The sequence below is a fragment of the Globicephala melas genome, chromosome 9 (genome assembly GCF_963455315.2).
Source record: "Globicephala melas chromosome 9, mGloMel1.2, whole genome shotgun sequence".
NCBI lineage: Eukaryota > Metazoa > Chordata > Mammalia > Artiodactyla > Delphinidae > Globicephala > Globicephala melas.
The window spans coordinates 27,075,169-27,099,287 of record NC_083322.1 but is presented as its reverse complement, the minus strand read 5'-3'; the positions used below and the strand labels follow the sequence as shown (position 1 = coordinate 27,099,287).

General features: G+C 36.0%; 1 protein-coding gene across 1 annotated transcript in view; it reads right to left on the bottom strand.

Moving 5' to 3' along the window:
- Positions 1–9,963: 9,963 nt before the first annotated feature.
- The window catches only part of IQUB (IQ motif and ubiquitin domain containing), a 62,757-nt gene continuing 48,601 nt past the window's right edge, over positions 9,964–24,119 (bottom strand). Inside the window, exons 11-13 of the mRNA XM_030857673.2 lie at positions 16,128–16,376; positions 15,240–15,425; positions 9,964–10,318 (exon numbers count right to left, since the gene is read on the bottom strand). Of these exons, the coding sequence (XP_030713533.1) occupies positions 10,136–10,318; positions 15,240–15,425; positions 16,128–16,376 (618 nt within the window). The 3' untranslated portion in view covers positions 9,964–10,135. The remainder of the gene's footprint in view (positions 10,319–15,239; positions 15,426–16,127; positions 16,377–24,119) is intronic.

The following is a 24,119-nucleotide window of genomic DNA, read 5'->3' as shown; positions in this document are numbered from 1 at the left end:
GAGTCATTCTTTAAAGAGAGCCAGTCTCTCCCTACATAAAGAGTCTGTGGGTCTGTGTTAAATTAATTAAACAAGAAAGCCATTAGACTGAGGGAGCTCTAATGCCATGGCAGCAGCGTACATAAGGAAACCAAAAATCTAAGCCTGTAAATGTCTCAGGGTTATGAAATCAAAATGCTAAGGACAACCAATCACAAAGACCCAACTAGGCTTTAAGTTATAGCCAATCAAATAATTTCTGTTCTCCAATTGGAAAAGAAGTAAAACTCTCACTGTTTGCAGATGACATGATACTATACATAGAGAATCCTAAAGATGCTACCAGAAAACTTCTAGAGCTAATCAATGAATTTGGTAAAGTAGCAGGATACAAAAGTAATGCACAGAAATCTCTTGCATTCCTATACACTAACGATGAAAAATCAGAAAGAGAAATTAAGGAAACACTCCCATTTACCATTGCAACAAAAAGAATAAAATACCTAGGAATAAACCTACCTAAGGAGACAAAAGACCTGTATACAGAAAACTACAAGACACTGATGACAGAAATTAAAGATGATATAAACAGATGGAGAGATATACCATGTTCTCGGATTGGAGGAATCAACATCGTGAAAATGACTATACTACCCAAAGCAATCTACAGATTCAATTCAATCCCTATCAAACTACCAATGGCATTTTTCACAGAACTAGAACAAAAAATTGCATAATTTGTATGGAAACACAAAAGACCCCGAATAGCCAAAGCAATCTTGAGAAAGAAAAATGGAGCTGGAGGAATCAGGCTCACTGACTTCAGACTATACTACAAAGCTACAGTAATCAAGACAGTATGGTACTGGCACAAAAACAGAAATATAGATCAATGGAACAGGATAGAAAGCCCAGAGATAAACCCATGTACATATGGTCACCTTATCTTTGATAAAGGAGGCAAGAATATACAATGGAGAAAAGACAGCCTCTTCAATAAGTGGTGCTGGGAAAACTGGACAGCTACATGTAAAAGAATGAAATTAGAACACTCCCTAACACCATACACAGAAATAAACTCAAAATGGATTAAAGACCTAAATGTAAGGCCAGACACTATAAAACTCTCAGAGGAAAACATAGGAAGAACACTCCATGACATAAATCACAGCAAGATCCTTTTTGACCTCCTACAGAAATGGAAATAAAGACAAAAATAAAGAAATGGGACCTAATGAAACTTAAAATCTTTTTCACAGCAAAGGAAACCATAAACAAGACAAAAAGACAACCCTCAGAATGGGAGAAAATATTTGCAAATGAAGCAACTGACAAAGGAATAATCTCCAAAATTTACAAGCAGCTCATGTAGCTCAATATCAAAAAAACAAACAACCCAATCCAAAAATGGGCAGAAGACCTAAATAGACATTTCTCCAAAGAAGATATACAGATTGCCAACAAACACATGAAAAGATGCTCAACATCACTAATCATTAGAGAAATGCAAATCAAAACTACAATGAGGTATCACTTCACACCAGTCAGAATGGCCATCGTCAAAAAATCTACAAACAGTAAATGCTGGAGAGGGTGTGGAGAAAAGGGAACACTCTTGCACTGCTGGTGGGAATGTGAATTGGTTCAGCCACTATGGAGAACAGTATGGAGGTTCCTTAAAAAACTACAAATAGAACTACCATATGACCCAGCAATCCCACTACTGGGCGTATACCCTGAGAAAACCAAAATCCAAAAAGAGTCATGTACCAAAATGTTCCTTGCAGCTCTATTTACAATAGCCCAGAGATGGAAACAACCTAAGTGCCCATCATCGGATGAATGGATAAAGAAGATGTGGCACATATATACAATGGAATATTACTCAGCCATAAAAAGAAACGAAATTGAGTTATTTGTAGTGAGGTGGATGGACCTAGAGACTGTCATACAGGGTAAAGTAAGTCAGAAGGAGAAAAACAAATACCGTATGCTAACACATATATATGGAACCTAAAAAAATAATTTTAAAAACTGGTCCTGAAGAACCTAGGGGCAGGACCGGAATAAAGACGCAGACGTAGAGAATGGACTTGAGGACACGGAGAGGGGGCCAGGGTAAGCTAGGACAAAGTGAGAGAGTGGCATGGACACATATACACTACCAAAGGTAAAATAGATAGCTAGTGGGAAGCAGCCGCATAGCACAGGGAGATCACCTCGGTGCTTTGTGACCACCTAGAGGGGTGGGACAGGGAGGGTGGGAGGGAGACGCATGAGGGAGGAGATATGGGGATATATGTATATGTATAGCTGATTCACTTTGTTATAAAGCAGAAACTAACACACCATTGTAAAGCAATTATACTCCAATAAAGATGTTAAAATAATAATTTCTGTTCTTTGTTTCCACACTTTCTCAATATAAATCTTTCCCCTGGTTCCTTTTGGCAGAACGCCCCTAACCACTTAAGGTTTGACACGGCCCAATTCAAAGAGATTGTACTCAAATAAACTCTTAAAATGTTTAATATGCCTCTATATTTTAACATCTGTGAAATAGCTTAAGTTTGAGAACTCTGGTAAAAGACCAAGATTCCTCACTACCATACTTTAATTATTTTTCTGACCTTCGGAACTGGAATTTTTCTGCTGATATAGAACCATACTGCTATAGTGGATTGAAAGGTGGCTCCTAAAAAGATATATCCATGTCCCAGTACATGGACCTGGTACATGTGACCTTATGTGAACAAAGAATATTTCCAGATGTGATTGCATGAAGGATCTCTAGATGAAATCATCCTGGATTACCCAGGTAGGCCCTTAACCCAATGACGAGTGTCGACATAGAGACAGAAGAAAAGACACAGACACACATAGAGGAGGAGGCCCAGTGACCACAGAGGCAGAAATTGGAGTGATGCAGCCAAAGCAGCCGAAGAATGCCTGGAGCCAGCAGAAGCTAGAAGAGCAATGAGGAATTCTCCCATAGGACATGCGGAGGGAATGAGGCTCCGCTGAACCTTGATTTTAGACTTCTGGCCTCCAGAACTGTGGGAGAAGAGATCCCTGTTGTTTTAAACCACGCAATCTGTGGTTATTTGTTACAGCCTCTAAAAAACTAATACAGCAGTCCATTTCATGCCCATGGATCTGATCATCAATTAACCATTGTTATAAATCCCTGCAGGAACAAACCACTCTGCCCCTAGGGTTCTTATTATAACTGCCCACTTTTTTCTGATGCTTAAGTTTCAGCCTCACTTCTAGCACTGGGGATTGCATTATTCCCATTAAACCAGGCTGTCAAATTCCACTGCAGCCACCACTGTCATCTCCAGCTTACAGGGAACAGTCACCACAGAGTTTTTCAAGGATCATAATCCACTTACGATCGCATTTTTTAATGTCTTGGTGAAGACCCTCTTGTGGAGTATAGACACCTTTAAGAGGCATCTGAGAAAGTTGCACATAACAGATCCACTCCAACAACCCATCTTCCTAATATTTTCCAGGGGGAGTCCTGGCATTTCAAGCTCACTGATATAGGTCACTTTTGAGTTTAGGCTCCAGTTAACACATATAGCAATTCTCAGGGCCTCAAGCCAACACATTAAATCTTGAATTCTAGGCAAGAACATCAATTTGGCTTGATATAATCTTTTGTTTTACCCTTTTTAGTCTAACATCCTTACAATAAATTCTTATATATACTCCCCTGAATCTAAGTAAAAATTGACACACTCCTGAAACTCTTTCAGTATATAGGCTAACTCATACCAGACCATACATTGTTCTTCCTCACCAGTATCCTTACCTAAGCATGAGATCTAACCTGGGTGCACATCTAATTGACAAGACAACACTACACACATTACAATCAGGCTTCAGACTTAATCCTTAGCCACGTATTCCCTGTATATGCAGGAGATAATTTCTTTAGAGCTGACTTAAGGGCTTTCTGAATTTCTGTCTGGGTCTGTATTGGACATTTAAGGCTTTCAATATATCCATTTCTTTATGGACTCCCTCTAGTGTAAGAATACCCATCTTATGCCACAATCTTTGTCATCAAACTGACTAATTGCATTTCATCTCCCTAAGCTTATCGGCCATCCTGCACCCCGTTCCATGCCTCCACTGGCGAAGTTTTGAGTAATCATGATGCTACCACACACTGCATATTACCAGTGTCCCATTTCCTATATGGAGGGTACCCACATGCTCTTCAAACATGTAAGCAGCCCGAGCCTAGGATTACATCTTAAAGTCCATTTACTGGGACCACTCTTGGTACCAATTACTGCTTTGTTCATGGTCCAGCAGAACCTGTTGGCAGATTCAAACTGGCTAATTTGAGAAGTATTTAGTAAAAGGACTGTTTACAAAGGAGATGACATTGTTTAAGGAAATCAAAAAGAAAAAGTGAAGCACCTTAACCCAGCTACAAAAGAAAGCCATTATCACCCATAAGCTGAAGAAGTAAAGAGAAGGAATGAGCCCCAGAACTCAAAGAGAGTTGAAGAGTAGGAGGGATGACCGTCCAACCACAGCTGTGGTCTTAGGCAGATAAAAGCAGTCACTTGACAACAACAGACCAAAAGGCAGATGGGAGAAGCCAGGGTAATAAATATCTCAACCTCTTTCTCTCAGACCTCAAATTTCCTGCTGATGCTTCCTATTGACCAAACCCAACTGAGGAATATTGTGCACTCATTGATGCACTGCATAAATATCAGCCTCCAAGGGCACAAAGATGAGAAGAGAAGGGGGGAAGGTAGAACTGAAGAAGCACATGAAGAATATCCGGGAAAAACCATATGCTTTTATCTTTTATTACACTTTTTGGATTTGGTTTGCAGTCAAATGCTCTACCACTGAGCTATCCCCCTTATTTGCTAATATTTTGTTTAGGATTTTTGCATCTATATTCATAGTGAAATTGGCCTATCATTTTCTTTCTTGTACTATCCTTGTCAAATTTTGATATCAAGGATATGCTGGCCTCATGAATTGGGGAGCATTCATTCTTTTTCTATTTATTAGAAGAAGAATATCTAGTTAGTAGAATCAGAATCTTTCATTCCTTTAATGCTCAAAAGTGACACAAGATCATTTTAATTGCGTTACATTGGACAAAGCATGCTACATAATCCTGCCTCACTTCAAGAGGATGGAGAATTGCAATCAATCACCCAGTGTTCCTGGAAAGAGAAGAGAAACAGCATTTTGTACCTCTTGACTCATTTCCCTTTTTTTTGTTTTCCATTTCTAAGGTTATCTGTATCAAGAACTGTGAAGTATCTGAAATGCTGTCCTAATTGCAAGGTAACAAGTTTGGTGCCACAAGTTCATAAATGATAGTAAAAGACATGAGACTCCTGGGTCAGAGATAAAGCACAATTTATTTTTCACAGAAACAGCAGCAGCCAGAAGATCAGCATTTTGCCCTAAATCCCTCAGGGTGACACAAAGTCCAGATGACACATGCACACTGTGAGCTGCTTCATAGACTGGGAATGCTGGGCTTAGAGACTATGAATCTTTTACAGGGAACAGTGAACAGTATATCTTCTAAGACTGCTTGCTTCACAAACATCCTTGAAAAAAGGAGAACTAAGTACCTCTGCTCAAAAGACGTGCAGAAATGTTAAAAACCTATGGAGAATTGTTTCCCAACTGACTTTTTGTTTTAAGCCTACTTGCATACCCAATGTAGAGATTAATTCTCCATTTATATTGTGAATAATAATTTATCAAAATAAAGTAACTTCTTTTGCTCTTTTTCTTCTTGATTTCATCCTCGATATTAATATTGCCACCAATTATTTTGTTGTCTATTTGTATATGACTGATATAGTTTTACTATATATCTTTAAATGTCATTTTATTGGGGGTACATATCTGGTACACAGCTTGTAGTTCACTCCTTTGATACCATATAAGAATAACTATCCTTGGGCTTCCCTGGTGGCGCAGTGGTTGAGAGTCCGCCTGCCGATGCAGGGGACGCGGGTTCGTGTCCCGGTCCGGGAGGATCCCACGTGCCACAGAGCGGCTGGGCCCGTGAGCCATGGCCGCTGAGCCTGCGCGTCCGAAGCAGCGGGAGAGGCCACAACAGTGAGAGGCCCGCGTACCGTAAAAAACAAACAAACAGAATAACTATCCTTTACTAGAATTTTAACCCATTCAAATTTATGCACTGTGATATTTTTAATCTTGTTTTTCTCTTATATATACTTCCTATTAACCTAAAAAAACAAACAAAACCCCTTTATTTCACAATAGTTCTCAAGTTTGTCACTGTTCCCTTTTTCTCTCTAGAAATGTGGAGTTTATAATTCCATTTTCATTCTGCTAGCAGTTGCCTTTAAATTTTTTAACTAAATATTTGAATACCAACTTTCCTACCTATATATCCATTTACTCATCTCCCCTTGAAAAGATTTGGAACACTTTTATCCCTCTGAACCCTCCTACAGCAGACATTTAGTGACAATACTCAGGGTATTTTTTTGTTGTTGATTCATATTTTTGTTTTTTGCAGTATAGATTTTTATTTGAAAATTTATTTTTGTTCATTGCATTGTTTCATAACCATACAAATGATGATCATTTAGAAAGGATTGAAGTTGCAGTGCTCACTGCCATTTCTCATATACAGTATCATGCCCAGACCCTACCTCCATAGTTTCGAGGTCAGCTGGAGGACAGAATGAGTACACATAGACTGATGACATGCTTCCTGCCTAACAATGTCTTCCTGTTGTCTTCACCAAAAAAAATTTGCCTGAAAGTAAAATTCTTAGGTCATTTTTTCACCCTCAGAATTCAAAAGTCTTCAACAGAAGTGTTCCTCCTTCACCTTCTGGCACTTAGTGTTGCAGAAGAGAAATCTATGCTGTTGTTATTGACTTTTTTCCTTGTGGCTTTTCCTCTTCAACTTGAATGCTTATAGAATTTGTCCAATATTTCTGAAATCCAGAAATGTCATGAGGTTGTGTCTATGTGTATCTCTATATTAATTTTCCCAGTACTTGGTAGATCCTTTATACAGCTATGGATATATGCCTTTTTAGCTTAGGGAAATTAGCTTTAAATCTCCCTTTGCTAATTGTTTCTCCTTCTCTACTCCATTTTAGGCTTATGTTATTTCTAGTGTAGACAAAGCAAAGCTGTTAGACTTATCATTTTTGCTCATCTTCCTCATTTCTTTGACTTTTCCTCTGAATTCAAGGGGACTATCTTTTTTTTTTGACGGCACCGTGTGGCATGCAGGATCTTAGTTCCTCGACCAGGGATCAAACTCATGCCCCCTGCATTGGGAATGCAGAGTCTTAACCACTGACTGGACTGCCAGGGAAATCTCTAGAGGACTATCTTGAGCTAATCACCCAATCCCTGTATTAGCTTTAGCTTTCAAGTACCAAATCTGCTCTTCATTGCCATTAGTGTGTTGTTTATTCTAATTCAGCAATTGTTTATTTTGTTGTATTTATTTATTTATTGTAATGATTTATGTAATAGCAATTTTTCCCAGTATTTTTTTTCCAAAAGATGAAAAATGCTATCAAATGTCCTTAATATAGTTGAGATCTGTTAAATGAATATTTGTTCTCATTCTTCAAAAGGATCCCTTTTTTGATTTTTGAATCTTTACGTATACAGTGACCATCTTTTTTCAGCTTGTTTTTGCAATATTGGGATATAAAACTTTGTTCTGTTCTACTGTTTAGGCCTCTATCCATATAATATAGTCCTAAAGGAGAAAGAAGGAAACACCTTCTACAGTTTCATTTGTTAGTGGGCCAGGGGAGGTGTGCTCATCAGGTCATAAACTAGAGAAAAGCAGGTCCTTCTACGGCAGGGGAGTTTAACTTCTTAACTGGTTGCTGTCCAGTACCCTAGTGCCAGGATTCTAGTAGGCAGCAACTGGACTTTTTCCCTGCTGGCTGCTCTCTAGCCTGACACCATCTCTAGCCCCTTCTGCTGTGGATTTTTGGAGACCTGTGTAAAATGAGAGCTGTAGTTCCAATGGGATGGAAAAGAGTTTCCCAGAAGAGTTGACCTTATTAAGCAAAGTCTCTCTGTTGTTGAGCCTTTTTTTTTTTTTTTTTTTTTTTTTTGCTCTTTGTGGTTATTTTCCCAGCCCTAAATTAAGGTGCTGCCCCTTTTCATGTATGATTCAATAGCTCTGGTTGCCTGCCCTCGCTCTGCCCCCCACCAGTTGTACTCCACAAGTCTTCCATTACTATAAGCAAGTGCTTTACTCCTAGGGCAATAGAGGAACTCTCAAAGTCCTCTACTTGCCCCTATCTATTGCCCCCTCGCTGCCTGCTGCCCCAGCCCTTCCTGCTGCCTCCTCTGCTCTTCCTACTCTGACCTGGGGGTTTCTCCTGAACTGTCTTGTGAAAACCTGGTTATTTCCATTCCAGTGTAAACCCACTTTTGTCTGTGTTAAATTTTTACCTGTTTATTAGTGATCAGAATGGTCCCCAATCTAATCCTATCTGCAATTTATTGTTTAGAAAGTTCCCAGAACATCTGAATTGTCTATGAAAACTTGAAAATAACAACAGCTTTATAGTGCTTCCCTTTTCAATGTTTAGTTCCTTAAAGACAATAATCATGTGCCATGCTTTTGCTAAGTAAAAAAACTGTGGATATCCTAGAAAATATGTTGCTAAAATGTTGGTAAATATTTATGTAGAATAAATATTAATATTTAGATTGAATTCCTTGACTCCTTGATCACTAAACTTGAGAGAACAGCCTCATTAATTACTGATTGAAATTAAGAGAATTCTCTCTCTATATATATATATAATATACACATACGCACATATATACTTATATATAAGTATAATATATACAAATATATATGTTGTGTGTGTATGAAATATTGCTACTTGAATTATAGCTCTTCACTTTCACTTTTAATTCTTCTCTCTAGCTGGATGTCTTCTCTTTAGCCAGCCAAATGCACTCTCCCACTTGTCTCCTCTGATCTTTGCCCTGAAGCTATACGAATTATGTCCACAGACTTCTATTTTTTCTGCTTTCCTTTCGGGTTCTTCCAATGGGAAACCCAAGCAAGAGACTGGAGGAAGAGAGAAGTATGAGGTCTGATATTTATTTCTCTAGCTCATGAGATCACCTAGGGCCCTGAGAGTTGCTCACTGATCTCAGTTATCTCCTTTACACTCTCTTTCTGGGTTCCCAGACCGTTCCCTCCCCGGATCCATTTGAGATTAGGGTAGACACAGCTTATCTGATAGTGACCCTACATTCCTACACTATTCCCTTAGTTTCCCTACACACTGCTCACGCTTTATAAGAAGTCCCTTTGTAAATAAACTCTCCTTGAATTATCCTATTTTGAACGTATTTCCTGTTAAGATTGACTCATATACCGTTGTTCATCATTGTACGTCCCTGACATGCATGTGGTCAAGGTTATTCCTTTGGTTTATTAGGGAAAGGAATTGTTATAGTTTACTTGACCATTTTTATTGTTCTTACAGAGTTTCATCATTGCCCCACAGGGAGTTTTTCTACCATAGAATAAAATATAGTTCCACTGTTCACCCTGTTTTCCAGTATGGAATGAACTTTTTTGTTTGTTTATAGTTTGTTTTTTCATTGAAATTTTGAGAAGAATGGAAGATGAAAGTAGAAGATAAAATGTGAAGATTCAAATCCCTATATTAAAACATAGCATCTTTTATCCTATATGTAAAGATTTTCATGAAAGAGTATTCTATAATGTTTCCTCTCATCCGTATACTGACTATTCTCCTGTAACTACAATTTTTTCTAAAATAAATTTTTTGAGTTGAAAATTAAGCCTAGCTTTTGTTTGTCTGTTGATTTTAAGTATAATATAATGTAGTTGAAATTTTTAAAAATTTTAATCTAAAAATAAAATGTTCTCTTTAAAATATTAATTTCAGTAACACAATTATATTTAAATTTAACACTAACGATAAAGCATTTGTATAGGGATGTTTTCTCTTCATACAACTTATGACACTATGAAGAACAATTAAAATCAATAAAAGATAAAATTCTACTACCGTACTGTGTGACCTCTGTATTACTCTATTAGCAGTGGACAAAAATGCTGATCATCAAACAAATAGTCCTGGATCTTTTAAGGACTAGGCCTGTGGATATCTATAATCTTAGATGTTGGTTCTGATTGATGTTTCTTTCTGATCTCATCTACTTCACCATCACCAAGTAAAAATGAAGCCAGCACTGGAATTTGTGAAAAATAGTTCTTAGCCAGGAAATGTTTGTGTTTGATCTTGTGAATAAACAAGGGTTCATATCCCTGAAAAGAAAAGAAAATCAAATTCTATTAAATGTCACAAATATATTTTGCCAAGTAAAAACACTTTTATGCCTCAGTGCCTTTACTTCTCAGTTCTTTCAGCCCAGAAAACATTTATTCTCACTTTGTCCATCATCTTTCGGGGCTCAGCTTTTATGACGCTTTAACCTGGAAGCCTTTCTTGATTCTCCCTCTGACCTCTCTAAGTCTAAACTAACCCCTCCTTCTTATATACTTGCAAGCACTTTCATGTATTTTAATTGTAATATTTAGTTCATTCTGCCTTGAATTTCACTATTTACTTGCAAGTCTCTTCCATGATGATAAGAAAGGCTCCTTAAAGATTCAAACTGAGTCTTTTTTTTTTTTAATATTTATTTATTTATTTTGGCTGCGCTGGGTCTTAGTTGCAGCACGAGGGATCTTTTTTTAGTTGTGGCATGTGGGCTTCTTAGTTGCAGCACTAGTTCCCCGACCAGGGATTGAACCCGGGTCCCCTCCATTGGGAGTGTGGAGTCTGACCCACTGGACCACTAGGGAAGTCCCTCACACTGGGTCTTTTTCATACATGTGTGTCTTGGCACCATAAGGTAAAGAGTCAATCAATATTTTTGTGTGAATGCTCTTGTCACCTTAGTTCTCTATAAATCTATTTCAATACTGATACAATTACCCACTTTAATTTTTTTTTCTAAAATTAGTCCTTCCCTCTATATCTCCAGAGTTCAAAATAAAGATCACAATGGTGCTGTGACAATGTAAGCTTCTCTTTAGTCACCCTTTTTACTACCTTAGATATGAGTCCCTGCACTGTTTCTCTTGTGTTTCTCTTCTGTCTTCTAAATAGAAAATAACTTTCCTGCCTTTATCAAATCTTTGTGCCTTTCCATTTTTATTTGTTCATAATTAATTTTTAGGCTTCTTGTCTCTCCACAGCTATAGCAGCACTTTGAACTTTCTCTGTAATGTAGCTTTGCCACATTATAAGACAATCTGTTTTCTAATGAGAGGGGCACAATGCTAGTTGCCAACCCAATATTCATTCTCTCTTGCATTCATATTTAGAGGCCCAAATCTATATAGGGGCCTTATTTTGTATTTTGTGATGTGCTCAGCTTTCTTAGGCTTTATTATAGCTAGGGGTAGCCATATGACAAGTTTCTGACATATATATGTGTGTGTATGTGTATATATATATATACACACATATATATGGCAGAAATATATATATATTTATATATACACACATGTATATATGTACATTTGTAAAAAAGAAGTCATTGGATAAAGCTTACAGGGAAGCTTTTTAGGAGTGGGAAGTACCTTTAGGCTTTTGCCATATCTAGGAGGGGGATATAATGCAGAAGATGAAGTAGCTATCTGTCTCTAAGAGTACACAATCATTAGGGTTAAAGCCAAAGGTTAAATATGGCTGAGGAAGAAGTTAGAAGGCCTGGGTTTCTGAGAGCATTGTGGAGCTACCATACAAGTCTCCAGATGCCAAACTCTGGATCCCTATTATATAAGACAACTGACCCCATATTTGATTAAGTCATTATACTGCTTAGTCTGTTATTTGCAGCTAAACTCAAATGCAACTGAAACAATGAAGTATTGTATCCATTACATTTCCTTGCTTTTCCCCAAGCACTTATCACAATATCCGGCAGATTGAAAAGCAAATTCTGGTTGAATTAATAAATACTGTCTATTCTCTTTATTCTTTTTTGCTTTCTGTTTTTTTTTGGCTGCATTGGGTCTTTGTTGCTGTGTGCGGGTTTTCTCTAGTTGTGGCAAGCGGGAGCTGCTCTTCGTTGCGGTGCGTGGGCTTCTCACTGCGGTGGCTTCTCTTGTTGTGGAGCATGAGTGCTAGGGGCACAGGCTTCAGTAGTTGTGGCATGTAGGCTCAGTAGTTGTGGCTCGCGGGCTCTAGAGCGCAGGCTCAGTAGTTGTGGCACACAGGCTTAGTTGCTCTGCGGCATGTGGGATCTTCCCAGACCAGGGCTCGAACCTGTGTCCCCTGCATTGGCAGGCGGATTCTTAACCACTGAGCCACCAGGGAAGCCCCTCTTCATTAATCTTAATTGACTCTTCTTTTCAACCAAATCACAAATACTACCTGTACCTCCTCCTAAAATTTGTTTTGTGAAAGGTTAGGTATCTCTTTACTAAGATATCTCCTTACTAAAGATCCTTCCATAGTGTCAAGTCAAGATAAAGAAAGCCCTGGAGAAAAGGAGCCAAAGGATGTGGCATTCTTAAAGAAAGCATTATGTAGAAATATCCTGGGCTTATTTTAAAGTTTCCTCTCTATGGTATGTATATATACACAATGGAACATTATTCAGCCGTAAAAAAGAATGAAATTCCACCATTAGCAACAATACAGATGACCTAGAGAGCATTATACTTAGGGAAATAAGTCAGAGAGAGAAAGACAAATACTCTATATTATCACTTACATGTACAATCTAAAAAATAAAACAAATGTATACACCAAAATAGAAACAGAGTCACAGATACAGAGAAAAAACTAGTGGCTGCCAGTGGGGAAAAGGAAGGCAAGATGGGAGTATGGATTAAGAGGCACAAGCTACTATGCATAAATAAATAAGCAACAAGAATATATTGTACAGCATAGGCAAATATGGCCATTGTTTTATAATAACTTTAGAGTATAATCTATACAAATATTGAATCACTGTGCTGTACACCTGAAACTAATATAATATTATAAATCAGTTATACTTCAATTTTTTAAAAAAAGTTTCCTCTCTACAGACAAATTCACCAGGTCAAAATACTCATTTAACCTTATTCCAACACTTCTTAGCCCATATTTCATTCAAGAAGTACTAACACATTTCTGTTATACAACATTAAACAAAACATGTAGAGAACTTTATAGGTTTTCAAAGTGCATAAAGGCAAAAAGTAATCATCAAAGATGAGAATAGCACATTATGGTACATACAATAAAAGGAACAATAAGTAACTCTTAAAGAGTAATATAATATGGAAAAATATCCATTATCCCCATTTTATAGATGAGAAAACCGGGGCATTGAGACATTAACAAACTTGCCCAACTTCTCCCATAAGTGATAGAGCCAGAATTCAAAGCTCTAATCTACTCTAATCCTTTATACCAATTTCATGTTTTTTGCTAACCTTTATAAAATTTTGCAAAGCAAAGAAGGAAGGTCTTAATGTCCTGCAGATCGTTAATGACAGAAATGGGGAAATACTGGGTCAGGTGTCTTGACTTTAAATCCACTATTGTCCTACTCTGGCCATTGCACACACCAGGAGAAACTGATCTGCCTCATATACAGTTCAAAGAACAGAAGTCTTTTTCCATGCTTTTCCTACAATTTGTATCATGATTGCAAGAATCAAGATTATTTTAAGTTTTGAGTAGTTTTTTACTCAATGAGATAGCAAATACCTCTGTGCATTTAGGAAATTCTGGAAATTACAACAGGACATAAACTATTCTTTAAGTAGGCTGAATATTAATACTTAAACGATTACACCAGCCCAAAACCATAAAAAGGCAAATTTTTTAGTTTGTCCGAAATGACAATTATATTTGAAGTCATTTCTTTATTTACACTAGGGTTGCTTGGCGTAAACGGAGCTCTATTTACAGAAATTCAGTAAGATCCTGAAATTAGAAATGCATGTGAATAGAACATTTAATTTGATACTGCAGTAATTTGATTAAATACACAAAGGGAGTTGTGTGTATGAATTGAAGAAGCAGTGGAATATCAGCTTTGGGAGTGAACTTCAATCCCACTATGGGTCCTATATGAAACACTATTGCTAGTATTGGCTGGGCTTTCAGTGATTAAATATTTATGAGGCAGCTTAGTTTACTAAATATAATATTTAACATAGCTTCAGTTTCTTGTTACCCTTTCCTTCAGTCCCTAGAGTAAAATTTTTCTTAGCCTGACTCCTAATGGAAAATTATTCAAAAAAGTTAAAACTTTAACTAGTTTCTCCTCTTTACTCCTTCCCCCTCCCTAATAAAAACACAGGCAGGAAATAGCACGATTCAAAACGACTATTATATTTGAAGTCATTTCTGTATTTTCCCTTAGCTGACATCTTGCATGGAATTAAAGTACAGCAATTTAATTAGCAGAAGGCAGAGAATCAATATCAGATGTTGGGATCATAGGCTTGCTTAGTATAAAAGGAGCTTTCGGGGAACTCATCAGGGACCCCTCAATTCTGTTCATCAAAATGTTTTACAGATTGCATCTTATAAATTACTGGAATTAAATGGTATTTAATTTTTACAGTGCTTTCCCCACTCCTAGTTAACTGGAAGCAAATGAAAAATGAAGCCTCAGAACTATACCCCATCAGTATGATTGTCATTTAGGGCACAAAATTATGAACAGAATTTATTTGAGAATCTACCGTGCTTTTAGGCAGACTTGTGATGATTAATCAAAGGACAGACTTTAGGTTTCAAAATACCTATCTGGTGATAATATTCATTTATTCATTCAACAAATACTTATTAATTCCCTAGTCTGTGACACTGTTGTAGGTATTAGAGATATAGACACAAATAAACTAAACAATATCCCTGTTCTTATGGAATTTACTGTGGAACTAATGTGCTTGAACTTGCTATTATTAGGAGGGTCTGGTTTCATGTTAGGTACTTGGAAGACTTTCAGATGTCTTATCTTTACCTTTTAAGTGTCTTAGCTTCCTTTCAATTTTAATCTCTGCCGTACATACCATCCATGTATTTTGTTACTGTTATCCATGGGTTCTCTGTTTCTTAATCCAATGGAAGTATTTAACTTATGCATGGAATGTAGTAAAAGGCAGTCAAGTTACCTCTAATAATTCCAATGACCAAATTAAGGTCCCAAATAAAGTTTGACCTCCTTACCTCTTCAACACTCTTTAGCTTGAGATGAGCAGTGCCTTCATCTTTGGTAAGAAGAATGCAGTTCCAGGGCGACCACTCCAAGGACTTATCCCACCTGACCATGACCAGATCATTGAGATCGTTCCAGGTACTGAGCACTGACTGGGATGCCCAGATGTTCTCAGTCAGGTACTGAATATCTTGTAGCTGCATGTCAAAACATTTGTGAAAAACAATGTTTTCTTCTAAACATAAAATTTTAAATTATTCTATTACTTGAGAAAACAAATTATACTGAGTATATTTTTTAAAGGAAAACATTATTCATGAGGTTTTCTGCGCACATGGCTTATTTCTCATCAAATCTCTGCTCATTCTGCCCAAACCATAATATGTTACCAATCTCACAGTCATGACTGCATCTTTAACCCAGAGTAAGCGGTGTATATTTCTTCCAATATGCTAATTTTACCTTACATTTATATGGTATTAAGTACTTTTCAAAATTCATTAGCAACTATCATCTTATCCTCAGGGTTACTGCAGATCATTTTATTCCCATTTTACAAATGAGGAAATTAAGATTTAATAAAGAATAAGCAATTCGCTTAGCGTTATTAAAAACTTTATTGTTTTAATGAAAAAAGAGAGAAAAGGGAAGAAATGAAATAACTGTTTTAAAACTTTTAAAAAAATTTTTAAACCATATTAGCTAAAGCTCTTGAAATGACTTTCTGTCACAAGGTCTGCATATATAAACTCAGAATTGCCAGAGAGGCAAGCTTCACAAAGAATAAACATGGGAAAGAGAAACATTATTTTAATAGGTTTGGATGAGAAAGCAGAAATCTTTTCTGTAAAATCAATGGACAAATTTCATCCATGATTGGCAACATTTACTGATCATACCTGCATCAGGAAAGCAATTTTAGAATCATCTTCATAATCAGCTTCTGAATAGTAAAGTCGTTGAAGTAAACATTTGTACTTCAAACATGATTCTCGTTTTTGAGTCTCATTGTCAAGGTTAATGCAGTGGCGACAGCGGTAAATGTGGTGTGAGGTGGATGATACAGCAAACTCTGTAGAAGGCAAATAGAGCTGGCAACTGAGGCAAAAGTAAATCTTCTTATAAAACTTCAGTGGATCTTGAGGGACCTGAAAGAAAGAAAGAAAGAAAGAAAGAAAGAAAGAAAGAAAGAAAGAAAGAAAGAAAGAAAGAAAGGAGGGAGGGAGGAAGGAAAGGGAGGGAGAGAAGAAGGAAAGGAAAGGAAGGAAGGAAGGAAGGAAGACAGAAAGAAAGAAAGAAGGAAAGAAAGAATGAGAAAGAAGGAAAGAAAGAAAGGAGGAAAGAAAGAAAGAAAGAAAGAAAGGAAAGAAAGAAGGAAAGAAGAAAAGGAAAGAAAGAAAAAAGAAAAGAAACGAAAGAAAGAAGAAAAGAAAGAAAGAAAGAGAAAGAAAGAAAGAAAGAAAGAAAAAAGAAAAGAAACAAAAGAAAGAAGAAAAGAAAGAAAGAAAGAAAGAAGACAAGGAAAGAAAGAAAAAAAGAAATGAAGAAAAGAAAGAAAGAAAGAAAGAAAAAGAAAGAAAGAAAGAAAGAAAGAAAGAAAGAAAGAAAGAAAGAAAGAAAAAGAAAGAAAGAAAGAAAAGAAAGAAAGAAAGAAAGAAAGGAAGGAAGGAAGAAAGAAAGGAAGGAAGAAAGACAAACTATAACAGCCAGGCCAAATGCTAAGGGCTAATTTATCTTAGAATGAGATAACAAGTTGGTTAATTTTAAAGTCATATTTTTTCCTTAACTTCCTACTCTATACAAAATTTAAATTTCAAGTAGTATTCATTTACCCTACCAAAATATTAAAAATCTCTATTATTCATAAACTTTTAGATATACATGGTAAAATCACCTAGAAAATTAACTGACTGAAAAAGATGGATGAGTCGGTAGAGGCTTTGAGTTGCAATAGTAAGAAAACTTCCCAAGAAGAAAAGAAAAGAAAGTGCTTTGGCACTTATTTTTAAGAATTTAGATTTTTGGTGCTATGCTGTGTTAATTATTTTTACAGGCAATAGCTAGATTCACACAGAAATTAAAGCCCACTAAACCAAGTGTTCTCATTTCATTTATCTTAACACTAAATTTAGATTGGCTCAATTATCAATATTCAAAATTTGAAATTCTGCATTATATGGTAGTTCTATTTTTAATTTTTTGAGGACCCTCCATAATGCTACATTTCCACTAACAGTGCACAAGGATTCCCTTTCTTCCACATCCTTGCCAACACTTGTTACCCTCTGTCTTTTTGAGTAGACATTTTAACTTTGGTGAGATGATATTTCACTGAGCTTTTGATTTGCATTTCTTTGATTAGTGATAATGAACACTTTTTCATGTACATGTTGGCCATTTGTATGTCTTCTTTGGGAAAATGTTTATTCAGGTCCTTCGTCCATTTCAAAATTGGATTAAAATTATTTTGTTATTGAGTCGTACACGTTGTTTTTGATACTAACTCATCGGATAAATGGTTTGCAAATATTTTCTCCCATTCAATAGGGTGCTTTCATTTTGTTGAATTCTTTCCTTTGTTGTGCAAAAACTTTTTAGGTTGATAAAATCCCATTTGTCTATTTTTGCTGTTGTTGCCTTTGCCTTTGGTGTCACGAGCAAAAAATTGTTGCCAAAGCCAATGTCAAGAAACATTTCCCCTATGTTTTCTTCTAGTAGATTTACAGTTTCAGGTTTTACATTTAAATAATTAATCCATTTTGAGTCGATTTTTGTATGTGGTGTGAGATAAGGGCCCAATTTCATTTTTTTTTGCATGTGGCTGTCTAGTTTTCCCAACACCATTTATTGAAGAGACTGTCCTTTCCCCGTTGTGTATTCTTGGCTCCTTTGTTGTAAATTAATTGACCATATAAGTATGGGTTAATTTCTGGGCTCTCGATTCTGTTTCATTGACCTATGTGTCTGTTTTTATGCCAATAATATACTGTTTTGATTACTATAGCATTGTAATATAGTTTGAAATCAGGAAGCATGATGCCTCCAGCTTTGCTCTTCTTTCTCAAGATTGCTTTGGTTATTCTGGGTCTTTTGTGTTTCCATACAAATTTTAGGATTTTTTTTTCCTATCTCTGTGAAAAATGCCATTGGAATTTTGATAGGGATTGATTGCACTGAAGCTGTAGATCACTTTGGGTAGTAAGAACATTTTAACAATATTAATTCTTCCAAAAATTTCTTAAATACAAAACAAACAATAAAAGCATGATCCATTTTAAAACTGAACAAATTGAACGTCATCAAAACAAAAACTTCTGCTCTGTTAGAGATACGGTTAAGAGAATAAAAAGACAAGCCACAGACTGAGAAAATATTTGCAAATCATGTGTCTTACAAAGGACTTATATGCAAAATATATTAAAAATTTCAATAACGAGAAAATAAGCAACTCAACTGAAAAAATGGCAGTGACAAAAGATGTTGAGACACTTCACCAAAAAGATATATGGATGTCAAAAACATGCATGAAACGATGCTTAATATTATTACTCATTGGGAAAATGCAGATTAAAACACTACACACCTATTAGAATTCCAAAAATGAAATAAAAACTGACAATAACAAGTGCTGACATGGATGCAAAGCAACTGGAACTCTCATACATTGCAGATGGAGTGCAACATGGTATAATCAGTTTGGAAAAATGTTTGGCAGTCTTTATAAAGGTAAATATGCATTTACCATATGACTCAACAATCCCACTTCCTAGGTATTTAACCCCAAACAACCAACTTACACAAAAACTCACAATTGAGTGTTCGTAGTGACTTTATTCACAAAAGCCCAAAACTCTAAACAATTTAATGTCCTGCAATTGTAAACAGATAAACTCTGGCACACCCAGACCATAAAAATATTATTCGGTTACAACAAAAAACTAATGATACACTAAAAAAATATGGGTGAATATCAAATACAATATGCTAAATGAAGGAAGCCAGTCTTGAAAGACTACAGGCATACCTTGGAGATATTGCAGGTTCAGTTTCAGACCACTGAAATAAAACGGATAATAGCAATAAAGCAAGTCACACGAATTTTTTTGTTTCCCAGTGCATATAAAGCTATGTTTACACTATACTGTAGTCTGTTAAATGTGCAATAGCATTAAGTCTAAAAAAACAATGTACATAATTAAAAATACTTTATTACTTAAAGATGCTATCATCTGAGTCTTCTTTTTTCTGGTGAAGGGTCTTGCCCTCCTTAAGGGCTACTGATCGGTCAGGGTGATGATTGCTGAAGTTTGGGGTAGCTGTGGCAGCTTCTTAAAATAAGACAACAATCAAGTTTGCTGCACTGATTGACTCTTCCTTTCATTATGCTAATGGTTTCTCAGTAGCATGCAATACTGTTTGACAGCATTTTACCCACAGTAGAACTTCTTTCAAAATTGGATGACTTCTCTCAAACCTTGCCACTGCTTCATCAACTAAGTTTATGTAATATTCTAAATCATTTGTTGTGATTCCAACAATCTTCACGGCATCTTCACCAAAAGTAGATTCCATTCCAATAAACCACTTTCTTTGCTCAGCCATAAGAAGCAACTCCTCATTTATTAAAGTTTTATCATGATTTGGAGCAATTCAATTACATCTTCAGGCTCCACTTCTAATTCTAGTTCTCTTGCTATTCTCACCACATCTGCAGTTACTTCCTCCACTAAAGTCTTGAATCCATCAAAGTCATCCATGAGGGATGGAATAAACTTCTTCCAAACTCCTGTTAATGTTGATATTTTGACCTCTTCCCATGGGTCACAAATGCTCTTAATGGCATCTAGAATGATGAATCCTTTCCAGAAGGTTTTCAATTTACTTTGCCCACATCCATCAGAGGAGTCATTATCTATGGCAGCTATAGCCTTATGAAATGTATTTATTTATTTTAAAAAATTATTGAAATATAGTTGATGTACAATATTATGTTAGTTTCAGATGTTCTACATAATGATTTAACATTTGCATACAATATGAAATGATCATCTGGATAAGTCTAGTAACCACCTGTCCCAGTACAAAGTTATTACAATATTATTGACCATATTCCTTATGCTGTATATTACCTCCCTGTGACTTATTTACTACATAACTAGAGGTTTGTACCTCCTAATCCCCTTCAACTATTTTGCCCCCACCCCCGCCCCGACGCTCTTACTTCTGGCAATCACCTGTTTGTTCTCTGTATCTACAAGTCTCTTTTCGTTTTGCTTTGTTTTTTTTACTTTTTAGATTCTACTTATAAGTGAGGTTGTGCAGTATTTTTCTTTCTCTGTCTGACTTATTTCACTTAACATAATACCCTCTAGATCCATCCATGTTGTAGCCAATGGTAAGATCTCATCTTTATGGCTAATACTCCATTGTGTGTGTGTTGGTGTGTGTATATATATATATATACATACATATATATATATATATACACACATACCACATCTTCTTTATCCATTTGTCTATCAATAGATAATTAGCTTGCTTCCATATCTTGGCTATTATAAACAGTGCTGCAATGAATACTGGAATACATATATCTTTTCAAATTAGTCTTTTTGTTTTCTTTGGGTAAATACACAGAAGTGAAATTGCTGGGTTACATGGCAGTTCTATTTTTAATTTTTTGAGGAAACTCCACATTGTTTTCCATAGTGGCTGTACCAATATAAATTCTACCAACAGTGCACAAGGGTTCCCTGTTCTCCGTATCCTCACCAACCCTTGTTATTTGTTGTCTTTTTGATGATGGCTCTTCCACAGGTATGAGGTGATATCTCATGGTGGTTTTGATTTGCATTTCCCCGATGATTAGTGATGTTGAGCAGATTTTCACGCGTCTGTTGGCCGTCTGTATGTCTTCCTTGGAAAAAGGTCTATTCAGGTCCTATGCCCATTTTTAATCCTGTTGTTTGTTTTTGATGTTGGGTTGTATGCATTCTTTGTATATTTTGGATATTAACCTGTAATTAGACATTTCATTTGGAAATATCTTCTCCCATTCAGTATGCTGCCTTTTCACTTTATTGATAGTTTCATTCACTGTGCAAAAGATTTTTAGTTTGATGTACTCCCACTCACTTATTTTTAGCTTTGTTTCCCTTGCCTGAGGACACGTATACAAAAAATACACTTAAGACCGATGTCAAAGAGCATATCGCCTAGGTTTTCTTCTAAGAGTTTTAAGGTTTCAGGTTTTACATTTAAGTCTTTATTCCATTAAGTTGATTTTTGTATTTGGTGTGATAAAGTAGTCCAGTTCGATTCTTTTGCATGTGGCTGTCCAGTTTTCCCAACACCATTTATTGAAGAGACTGTCTTTTCCCCCAGTGTGTGTTCTTGCCTTCTTTGTCATAGATTAATTGTCCATATAAATGTAGGTTTGTTTCTGGGCTCTCTATTCTGTTTCACTGATCTATGGATCTGTTTTTGTGCCAGTACCATACTGTTTTGATTACTGTAGCTTTGTAGTACAGTCTGAAGTCAAGGAGCATGATACCTCCAGCTTTGTTCTTCTTTCTCAAGATTGTTTTGACTACTCAAAGTCTTTTGTGTTTCCATACACATTTTAGAGCTATTTGTTCTAGTTCTGTGGAAAATGCCCTTGGAATTTTGAAAGAGGCTGCATTAAATCTGTAGATTGCCTTGGATATTATGTGATTTTAACAATATTAATTCTTCCATTTGTTTATGTCATCTTCAATTTCTCTCATCAATGTCATAGTTTTCTGAGTACAAGTTTTACCTCGTTGGTTAGATTTATTCCTAGGTATTGTATTCTCTTTGATGTAATTATAAATGGGATTGTTTTCTTAATTTCTCTTTCTGAGAGTTTCTTATTAGTGTATAGATATGCAATAGATTTCTGTATATTAATTTTGTATCCTGCAACTTTACTGAATTCATTGATGAATTCTAACAGATTTTGGTGTTATCTTTAGGATTTTCTCTACATAGTATCATGTCATCTGCAAATAGTGATAGTTTTACTTCCTTCTTTCCAATTTGAATTCCCTTCATTTCTTTCTCTTGTATGATTACTGTGGTTAGGATTGCCAATACTATGTTGAATAAAAGTGGCAAGAGTGGGCATCCTTGTCTTGTTCCTGATCTTAGAGGAAATGCTTTCACCTTTCCGCTATTGAATATGATGTTGGTTGTAGGTTTGTCATATATGGCCTTTATTATGTTGAGGTATGTTCCCTCTATACACTTTGTTGAGAGTTTTTATCACAAATGAATGTTGAAGTTCGTCAAAGCTTTTTCTCCATCTATTGAATTGATCTTATAATTTTCATTCTTCAGTTTGTTAATGTGGTGTATCACACTGATTTGCAGCATTGAACCATTCTTGCATCCCAGAGATAAATCCCACTTGATCATGGTGTATGATCCTTCCAGTGTGTTACTGAATTCGGTTTGCTAACATTTTGCTGAGGACTTTTGCATCTATGTTCATCAGTGATATTGGCGTGTAATTTTCTGTGATGTCTTTGTCTGGTTTCAGTATCAGGGTGATGCTGGCCTCATAGAATGAGTTTGGAAGTACTCCTTCCTCTTCAGTTTTTTGGAGTAGTTTGAGAAGGACAGATGTTAACTCTTTTTTAAATGTTTGGTAGAATTTCCTGTGAAGCAGTCTAGGCCTGAACTTTTATTTGTTGGGAGTTTTTGATTACTGATTCAATTTCATTACTGGTAATTGGTCTGTTCATATTTTCTATTTCTTCCAGGTTCAGTCTTGGGAGATTGTGTGTTTCTAGGAATTTATCCAGTTCTTCTAGGTTGTCCACTTTATTGGTGTGTAACTGTTCATAAGAATCTCTTATGATCCTTTAATTTCTGTGGTGTTGGTTGTAACCTCTCTTTCATTTCTGATTTTATTAATTTGGCCCCTCGTTTTTTCTTGATGAGTCTGGCAAAAACTTTATCAATTTTGTTTATCTTTTCAAAGAACCAGCTCTTAGTTTCATTGATATTAGTCTCTTTATTTCTGCTCTGATCTGTATTATTTCTTTCCTTCTACTAACTTTAGGTTTTGTTTCTTCTTCTTTTTCTAGTTCCTTTAGGTGTAATGTTAGGTTGTTTGAGATTTTTCTTATTTCCTGATGTAGGCTTGTATCACTATCAGCTTCCCTCTTAGAACTGCTTCTGCTGAATCCCATTGATTTTGGATCATTGTCTTTCCATTTTTATTGTCTCCACGTATTTTTTTTTATTTCCTCTTTGATTTATTCAGTGACCCATGTTTAGCAGCATATTATGTAACCTCCAAATGTTTTTACTTTTTGTAGTTTTTTTTTCTTGCAGTTAATTTCTAGTCTCATAGCATTGTGGTTAGAAAAGATGCTTGATATGATTTCAATATTCTTAAATTTATTGAGACTTGGTATTAACCTTCATAAAAATAAAGAGAGTTAGGGCTTTGCTCTGGAAGAGGCTTTGGCTTATGGAAATGTTACGGCTGGTTTGATCTTCTATCTAGACCACTCAAATTCTCTCCATATCAGCAATAGGGCTGTTTCATTTTCTTAGCACTCATGTGTTCACTGAAGTAGCACTTTTAATTTCCTTCAAGAACTTTTCCTTTGCATTTACAAGTTGACTAACTATTTAGTGCAAGAGGCTTAACTTCTGGCCTATTTCAGCTTTCGACAAGCCTTCCTCACTAAGTTTAATCATTTCTAGCTTTAAATTCTCCAATTTAAAGGGAGAGGTGTGCAACTCTTCCTTTCACTTGAACTCTTAGAGGCTGTTGTAGGGTTATTAATTGGCCTAATCTCAATAATGTTGTGTCTCAGGGGATAGGGAAACCTGAGGAGAGGGAGAGAGTTGGAAGT